The sequence below is a fragment of the Sinocyclocheilus anshuiensis genome, unplaced genomic scaffold, assembly GCF_001515605.1.
Source record: "Sinocyclocheilus anshuiensis isolate Anshui unplaced genomic scaffold, SAMN03320099.WGS_v1.1 scaffold966, whole genome shotgun sequence".
NCBI lineage: Eukaryota > Metazoa > Chordata > Actinopteri > Cypriniformes > Cyprinidae > Sinocyclocheilus > Sinocyclocheilus anshuiensis.
The window spans coordinates 674,581-683,268 of record NW_015540909.1 but is presented as its reverse complement, the minus strand read 5'-3'; the positions used below and the strand labels follow the sequence as shown (position 1 = coordinate 683,268).

At 38.6% G+C, this 8,688-nt stretch overlaps 1 protein-coding gene across 1 annotated transcript in view; it reads right to left on the bottom strand.

Annotated features, from left to right (window-relative positions):
* Positions 1-8,688, bottom strand: part of LOC107689199 (serine/threonine-protein kinase TAO1-like) — a 43,376-nt gene that overhangs the window by 14,154 nt on the left and 20,534 nt on the right. The window contains exons 2-9 of the mRNA XM_016487130.1: positions 6,142-6,389; positions 5,954-6,025; positions 3,586-3,687; positions 2,979-3,024; positions 1,850-1,946; positions 1,269-1,382; positions 1,099-1,190; positions 916-1,009 (exon numbers count right to left, since the gene is read on the bottom strand). Of these exons, the coding sequence (XP_016342616.1) occupies positions 916-1,009; positions 1,099-1,190; positions 1,269-1,382; positions 1,850-1,946; positions 2,979-3,024; positions 3,586-3,687; positions 5,954-6,025; positions 6,142-6,273 (749 nt within the window). The 5' untranslated portion in view covers positions 6,274-6,389. The remainder of the gene's footprint in view (positions 1-915; positions 1,010-1,098; positions 1,191-1,268; positions 1,383-1,849; positions 1,947-2,978; positions 3,025-3,585; positions 3,688-5,953; positions 6,026-6,141; positions 6,390-8,688) is intronic.

Here is an 8,688-nt window from a genome sequence, read left to right as displayed (position 1 = left end):
TGAGCTACTACCGTGCGAGGCGAGCGCAATATTTTTTTTTCCTCGAGAGACATCATGGCTTGCAAACGAGCGAAGCATGGCAGTTGCCCCGCCTCTCTCCTCCTCATTAGCATTTAAAGCTACAGACACAGAAATGGCACGTCCTAAGGAAAGCTCACTGTGGGACTGGCTCGTAGTGGCTGAAATTCTGCACCAAGGCTGAATTTCGGGAAAGAGACTTCAGATACAGTACTAGGGACCACTTAGGCCTATATAAAAGCATCAAAAAGCAGCATGTCATGGGACCTTTAATGGGTAAGTTTCTGACCCTCTGTAGACAGCAAGACAACTGCAATGTTCCCAAGTTCAGAAACGTAGCAAGGACATCGGTAAAATAGTCCATGTGACATCAGCGGTTCAACCGTAATTTTACGAAGCTACAAGAATACTTTTTGTGCACAAAGAAAACAAAAATAACGACTTTATTCAACAATTCTTCTCCTCCTCATCCTGTCTGCAGCGCAAGCCGCCATTATGGAGAGAGTATCACAACGCATGCGCTGGCTTCCGGTTGATGTAAACACCACGGTTCACGTGGTTCATGTAAACTCATGTGCATAGCGCTGCTGGGTCTGAGGGACTGAGAGCTCTCGGATTTAATCAAAAATATCTTAATTTGTGTTCCGAAGATAAACGAAGGTCTTGCGGGTTTGGAACGGGATGAGGGTGAGTAATTAATGACAGAATTTTCATTTTTGGGTAAACTACCCCTTTGAATCAGAAACTTTATTAAAACAGTTTTCTTAATTCTTGTATACTTGCTATTCACATGAATAGGCAAAGAAAATACACACAAAAAATAATCACCCCAATTTTTGATTTACTACCTAGCCGTAACGCAAACTGCTATTTTTGTGTATATATTAGTGGACTCACCATTCACTTGATTGCAGCATAGGGCTCTCATTCTGTGCTATGTGGTATAAGGCACTCATCGCATTCATGTTAAACAGAGGAGGTTTCCTTTCCGCTACAGCAAAAGGGAGAAGCAAAAGTAAGACTGACTTTCATAACGTAAAAAATGCACAATTCATTTAAATTGAGCAGAACTTCTGTCACCTAGTTCTATGCAGGTGATCCCAAGAGACCAGATGTCAACCTTTCCATCATACTGTCCCTCGTCCATGGCTAAAATTACTTCAGGGGCCATCCTGAGAGGAGGTGGCCATGTTAGTAACCAGGCTGTGTGAATGGAATCATTATTACTCCGAGATAACCAGTGTGCTCACCAATATGGTGTCCCCACAAAAGAGTTGGCTGGAGAGGCGATGGAGGCAGAACCAAAATCTGCCAGTTTGACTTGTCCAGGCTCGGTCAGCAGGATGTTCCCAGCTTTGATATCCCTGAGTGAAGAAAATGGCATACACAACAGTCAAAATTAGAGGTAGTTTTCCTCGATTCCACAGGCAGTGTCTGAAGAATTGTTAAATATCTGTGTGACTTTGTAACTGTAAGTCTTTTTGAATTAATTAAAACGAATTGGCTCTTAAGAGCCGTATGTTGGTGAATTTGAATATAGTGGCGTGTATGTTTGTTGTCTCCTGCATTTAATCCATTTAATTTTTGCAACCTTACAACTAAAGCTAAAACAACTTCTTTTGACACTACACTGTGCCGCAAATGAATAAAGGTGCAGGAAACCATGTCAGAGTATGCAAGGTGTTCTGTCACAAGAATGCAAACGTTCAAAAACAGTTAGCAGAACCAGTGTCATGAAAATCATTCGGATCCAGTGGAACTGGTTCTTAATTCCTAACACCACTTAATGAACAAGTGCTCACTGTGTAAGATCATCAAAAAACCCACAAACCTGTGAATCATGTTATGGCAATGAAGGTATGCAAGGCCCTGCAAAGCACCATGGGTAATTGCTGCAATCTCAATTTCCTGAAGGGGCTTCTTGTGAACTAAGCAAAAATGACAAAGGTGAATGTTCTTCAAACTGATAATCAATTAGTTACATTAATGCATTTGACAGACAGTGGGGGCGGGGCCGAGAGCCGTGGGAACGGAGCGAGGCCGGTGGAGTAATTGATAATGAGCGATACCTGCACCACTCACCGGTCATGGAGGAGCTCCGGAAGGATAAAAGGAGGAGTTACGACAGTGAAAGACGAGAGAGGACCAGGCCTGGATTTTATTTTGTGTTTTGTGTGCGGCAGTCGTCCGCGAGGGGCTGCCGCTTTACTTTCAGTTTGTGTTTGTTTATTTTATTAAAGGTTTGTTTAAATGTTCGCCGGTTCCTGCCTCCTTCTTCCCATGACTACGAACTTTGTTACATTGGTTACATTCTCTCGCCTCGTCTGTCTGTCCTTACCCCCAGGTACGCCGCGGCCGCCTTGATCGGCTCTCCAGGAGGGGGAGGGGGAGGGGGGGAGTAGAGCGCAGTCTCGTGAGTACCCGGGGCTGTCGCGCTATTTTGTGTTTGTTTATTTTATTAAAGTTTTTTTTGAGCATTCGCCGGTTCCCTGCCTCCTCCTTCCTGAACTACGAACTTTGTTACAGAGATTAGAGCCCGACCGATATGGGTTTTTTGGGGCCGATACCGATATTAGGGAGTAAAAAAAGGCAGATACCGATTGGTATAATGTCTGCTAGAATGTTAAAAAATGTTCAGTGTTAAGTAAATATTTTTAAATTGTTGTTTTGTTAATTGATTTTTTATTTCAAAAGCAGGACAAAACAGTAAAAAGCAGATTTTGGCAATTTAATTTATGCAATGGTGAAAAAAAAAGGCAAAATAGGCCTACTGCAAAAAACCGTGTTTGGTATTCGGCCTTCGGCCCAGTGTTTCAGTGTTTGGCTTCGGCCAAGAATTTTAATTGGGGTGCATCCCTAATCATAACTAAAGTTTGAAAGTAAATAAGTAAAACCCATATTTTGGATAAAATATTTATAATGCTTCCAAATGAAAGTAGCCTAAATGTTTAGTGTCTTACCTTCAAGGAGGTCAGAGGCAGAGCCCAAACAGTACTCCATGACAAGCTGAAGAGAGGAAAAAAGATGAATCGCATAGATTAAATTATTTATTTATTCACTTTTTAATGCCATGCCAGCATCAAGGCTATTTTCATGGCAATTTTTGAATAAATTATACAAAGTATACAATTAACAAAAGGTTATAAAAGACATTTCAGATGTACACTAGACAAAAATTCTAAAAATACATTCAGGTGATACATTTTTAAATAAATCAGTTAAACACACCTCTGAATAAAACCGTTGTCAATTTACATTAAAAACAGAACAATCCAATAAAATATGCTTCAGTCATTTTAGTTTGGCAAGTAAGGCATGATGGTGATTCTTCACCTTTTATTAAATATCCATGCGCAAATCTTGTATGACCTAAAAGACCTTGTAAAAACAACTTGGTCATACCTAGATTTAAAATTAGTAAAAAATAATTTTTACACTAGGATTTGTTTCATATAGCTTATTTTCACAGAGATAAAATAGTTACTGTGTTTATATACTCATTACCATGTTATGCCAAAGGGTGACAGTGAGAATGAAGAATTTAGAAAAGAAAGAGAGAGATCTTACCCAAGCCGTGTGTTCCCGCAGGTAGCATCCTTTATACTCTATGCTGTTGGGGTGTTGTATTCTCTGGAGGAACTTGACTTCCTTTATAATATCCTGCCATTTCTAAGTAAAGACAAAACAGCATTAAATCAAACAGTCTTCTTTCAAATGAGCCAGAAAAGACTACAATGAATTTCCTATTTTCCACCAGATCACTGCATCCACTGCTGACGTGAGCAGACTGGACATACTGACTTACTAGTACAGGTCCTGAAAAGGAAAGTCAGTCCTAAAAGCTTCTGAAGGATTCTTTGTAGAGATTATGTGTAATCCGATTACTGCTAATCTGAAATTACAAAGGAAACGCTGCCACCAGCTAAAGTATGAATGGCCGTGGTGCTTCACTTCAATCTGTGTTGTTACCAGGGCTGGGGAGTAACGAAATACATGTAACTGCGTTACGTATTTAAAATACAAAATATGAGTAACTGTAATTTCGTTATAATTACATTTTAAATAGGTGGTAATGAAATTACAGTTACATCCGAAAAGTATTTTAGATTACCAAAGTGATTACTTTGAATTTTAATGTCATTTCTTAATTTAATATTTAAGTAAACAGTTTGGGGATTTTAACCAATAAGGCAACTGATTGTCCGTTGAAAAAAAACAAAAACAAAAACAGCATGCAGCAGCCTGTTCATTTAGCAACTCGTAGTGAGAGTGCATACGCTCATCATCACGACACAAAAATGGACGACACAACAGAAAGCCATTCGCATAATGCATTTCTCTCGTGGAAATAAAAAGACTATTTTACTTGTAAATCTGAAAAAGGACGTAACATCTCAGCGCAATGCCTACCTGCAACAAAACTTCTATCCGCTTTAAGTTTTGGGATTTTAACCAATAAGGCAACTTATTTTTATAAAAAAAAAAAAATCCTGTTCAGCCTGTTTATTTAGCAACTCGTAGTGAGAGTGCATACGCTCATCATCACGACACAAAAATGGACGACACAACAGAAAGCCATTCGCATAATGCATTTCTCTCGTGGAAATAAAAAGACTATTTTACTTGTAAATCTGAAAAAGGACGTAACATCTCAGCGCAATGCCTACCTGCAACAAAACTTCTATCCGCATCGAAGGATTCAACGTCTAATCTGAAAAGGCATCTTGAGGGAAGTTGTTCTTGATCTTTGAAAATGTTTATCCAGTAACTCGTTTTTCTATTTTCTCATATTTTGAGTGTTGAATGGTTATCATTACGTTTAATATTTCAAAGAATTTAATTGAAAAATGACAATGAATTCTCCTAGAATTCACACTTTGCATTCAGTTAACAGATCCATACGAATCATGCATGAAATAAAAGTTTATAAAGTCAAACGATAGCTTTGTGTGATTTACAGATGAACTTGCAAGTCTTTATTCATTCGAAGTGTTCAAGAATAGATTATCTTTGGTGCGGTAATGCGAGTTCATGATCCGATTCGTGAACAGATGATTCTTTTGATTCAATCTTTTAAATGAATCATTTATTTTGTTTAACGAAACCAGTGTGAATGGTTCACATTAAACTGAATAGATCTGGGGTGTGTTTAATGGGTGTTAAATTACATTGAACTATAATGACATTAAGTTACTTGCGACGGTAGTTGCTTTGGGAAACGAGCCCTGTCAATTTTGACTCGGCGATTCTTTTGTGCCGATCGCTTCTCCATAGAGAGGATTATAAGTGAAGTAATAACTTAAAGTGTTTTGAAGCTTGGAATGCAGCATGAAACGGCACGGAATCCCATTCATTGTATTCAAATTGAATTTATATTGATTGGTAGATTTAAATGACACAAAATATTTTTGTTGTTCATAGAAATACTGTGGAAAACTGATGTTGTTAAAAATAAACAGATAAATAAAAGGAAAACGCAAATCTTATGACTGGTAGATGTCACTTATTTAGAGTTGGAAAACATAAAAACAAGACATTAATATGTTCCTTTGTGTATAGCTTAAGTATTTCACAGTATTCAAAAGTATTTAGATTAAGTTACTAAACCTGAGTAATCTAACGAAATACATTACTGATTACTTTTTAAAGCATGTATTTTGTAATCTGTAGTGAAATACATTTTAAAAGTAACCTTCCCAGCCCTGGTTGTTACACAAGACTTAATGTGACTTCAGCAATTGACTTCAGCTCAATTTTACTGTGCCAAGTCACTATTTAAGAGCCAAGCCACAGTTGTGAATGTGAAAAAGTCAAGTCCATGGGACAAGAGTAATATAATGCAATCACTCTGCCCACCCTCAGAAGGAAAAGCTTAATCCACAACCAAACTGTTGCATGACTGTATGTAATGACTGTGGAATGTAGGAAAACTGACCTCATTAGACTGTTTCCCACTGTAGGACATCTTCTTGATGGCCACCACCTCTGTGGTCCGCACATCCCGTGCCTAAACAAGATTCACATCAGATCTCAGAATTTAGTCTCCCAAACCTCTCATTATGTTCTGTAGCATGCATCAAAATAATTAATCCTATTCTACACACTGCAACATTTGATACATACAAAATACACTGCGCCGAAGCTGCCATGACCGATCTCACGGAGGTCTGTGAAGAGCTTCTCGGGGTCCTCCTTAAAGAACAGCTCTGCGATCTCAGCGTCCTTCAGGCTCCCTGCCCGGCTGGTGGTGGGCATGCTGCGAGCCGGAGGACGCGCCGCGCTCGCAGGGGACTATCTGGTCGTGCGACTGCGACACGTAAGGCCCCGCTGGTTACTCATCTGCCAGAGGGAGGCAGTGTACGCATAGGGACCTGAGGGGGAACAAATAAATAAATGTCAACATATGTAATAGGGACGTCACTAAATCATAATTTCACTACAATATTATAGTGGGCTTGACATTAATACACAATAACAATATCATCACGATATCTGGCTTTCTGCAGTTTGGGGTGTCTAGCAGGTACGTCTTTTTTTTTTTTAAAGAGTTAAGCCCCGTTCACACCAAGAACGATAACTATAAAGATAACTATAAAGATAACGGTATTAGCGTCCACACCAGCAAATTATATTGTCTGTTTATTCTAAGCGCAAGTTCGTCTGCCGCTTCAAATTCTCCAGCGCATGATAGCTGGATGGATTCAGATTGGATTATCAATATTTGTAGCGTTCATCAGCTGGACAAAATCGTTCTGAAAGTGATTCCAACAATATAGTTTCTCTGTGCCTTTATCATTATAGTTGTGGTGTCGACTCTGCTATTCTTTAATATTGAGAACGATTTTTAGAACTATATCTTTATCGTTATCTTGCTTGGTGTGAACGGGGCTTTAGAGCGGCCCTTTGTAACTTAAATGTGTGAAGCTTCCGGTGTCATCCACATCCAGTTATTTTTAGCTATACAAATTAGCTTGTTATTCCACTTAATATTTCAAACTAATATTTCTTACATTATTTTAATGTATTTTCATAATTATAAACACTGGTTATGCTGTAGCAGAAATAGTTTCATTATTTACTGCACTTAGTTATTCTTCTAGTTATTAACCGGTAACAGATAATAGCTATATGTCCATCACCCAATTTTTATGCGCATTTTGAAGTATCGCATAAGAGACGAGTGATGGAAACGCCAAATGTCGAAAGAAAATCCTTTAATTCACAAAAAAGTTTGTACTCCCTTGAGGTGGTTTTGACTTGTGCGAAAAACAGTTAATGCAAATAACTGGAGATGGAAACACGTTTGCTGAATAAATTCTTCCATGCACATCAAAAAAGTCATGTGACTTTGCGCTATCGGTCGGCATAACCTGACTAACCAGTGGACTGATCTTGTTGAACAGCATCTGAAATGTTTTTATGGTCATTTTGAAATGCCCGAGCAAAGTCTGCCATCAAAGTATTTCTGTATAATTGCCTCCCAGAACTGTCTTACACGACTGTGTTCTAAACAGCAGGCATCCACCCCCGAAAGCAATGGCCGCATTTTTTTTTTCGTCTGCTCGCTCTGAAGTGCAAGTAATTTGGGCTACATCCACACGAAGCCAGATCTTTCCCTATACAATCTTTTTTTTCCCCACATCTCAAGAAATATCTGCGTACACACGGAACCATGAAACCGACACAAAACGATGTAGTATACATGGCAGACCACTATGTGGCGCTGTAATTCTGCCACAGCAATACACTAAAAATGGAAAAGCCGATTTGGACTATGCGCATAAACCTTGCGCACGGTATACAAACGAACATGGAACAATACATTTATTAATCCGTGTTAATGTTAGTTAATAAAAAAGTAAATCGTTCAGTGTTTGTTCATGTTGTTGTTGCTGTTACATGACATAGCGGTGTCTGACTGGGGCAAAATGGCAATCCGATACAAAATTTTTGCGTATACAGCTAAACACGTCTCAGTGTGAACAGGGTCTTACTATATATGAAAATTATTATATTCAGTGACTTCTCCTACTTTTCTTAGTGATATTGCCAGTTAATCAGGAAATGACGATTTTGTTCTCTTTGACTCGTTGGATGGAAACGTTGCTTATTCGCAAATGTTTTATGCAATATACCAGTTCTGCACAAAAGTTACATTCGCAACTTTGGATGGAAACCCAGCTAAAGAATCTGAAGTTGCAAAATAAGGTGGATACTGCCATCTACTATGTTGGACTGTCAATTACATTGTTACTGGTGCTAGATTATGTACAATATTATCATATGTGTAGTAGGGATGTCAATTTTCGATCATTTCCATGATCGATCGTCGTTTAAATGAATGATCAATTGATCGATTAATCGTTAACCTTAATGCTGCAAAATGCATATGCAGCCCGGCATGACAGGATGTGCAAAAGTTACTCAAAAAAAAAAAAAAACCCGCTTTCTCACCCGATTTAAAGGGAATTTAGTCCGAATAAAATGCTAGTAGCAGGATTGTAAAGTTAATAGATGTGATTATTGTGATTATACGTGGTATTAATTTGCTGTAAAGTTGCTTTGCAATGATTTGTACCGTGAAAAGTAGAGCCCGACCGATATATCGTTTTGCCCGATATTATCGGCCGATATGAGCCGGTCGCCGATATATCGGAATCGGCGAATATG